Source organism: Eimeria mitis, genomic scaffold (assembly GCF_000499745.2).
Source record: "Eimeria mitis Houghton genomic scaffold, Emh_scaff3493, whole genome shotgun sequence".
In the NCBI taxonomy this organism is placed as follows: Eukaryota; Apicomplexa; class Conoidasida; order Eucoccidiorida; family Eimeriidae; genus Eimeria; species Eimeria mitis.
In genome coordinates, this window is record NW_013571835.1 from 2688 (window position 1) to 3043 (window position 356).

At 35.4% G+C, this 356-nt stretch overlaps 1 protein-coding gene across 1 annotated transcript in view; it reads right to left on the bottom strand.

The window, feature by feature from the left end:
* Nucleotides 1–356, bottom strand: part of EMH_0066630 (N-terminal acetyltransferase complex subunit ARD1, putative) — a gene marked incomplete at both ends in the record, with an annotated part of 2943 nt that overhangs the window by 1870 nt on the left and 717 nt on the right. The window contains one exon of the mRNA XM_013498526.1: nt 169–278. Coding sequence (XP_013353980.1) covers nt 169–278 — 110 coding nt within the window. The remainder of the gene's footprint in view (nt 1–168; nt 279–356) is intronic.

Here is a 356-nt window from a genome sequence, read left to right on the forward strand (position 1 = left end):
AACCCTAAACCCTAAACGATAAATTGCTATGAATTAGAATGAATAACTAAAAGATATACAAAAACCCTAAACCCTAAACCCTCCACCCAATCCCCTCACATAAAAATAAAAACAAGCATGAACTAAAAAATATATACAAACCCTAAACCCTAAACCCTAAACCCTTACGAGAGAGCCGCATAAGCTTGGACGCTAACCCTAGTTTTCTATTTTGTCTCAGCACCGCAACGGAGGTCACGTGGCCGTGGGGCCTCTGCCCCTTCTGGTTCTCGTCTTCGCTAAACAAACAAAAACGAAAAAGATATATATATATATATATATATATATATATATATATATATATATATATATATGTG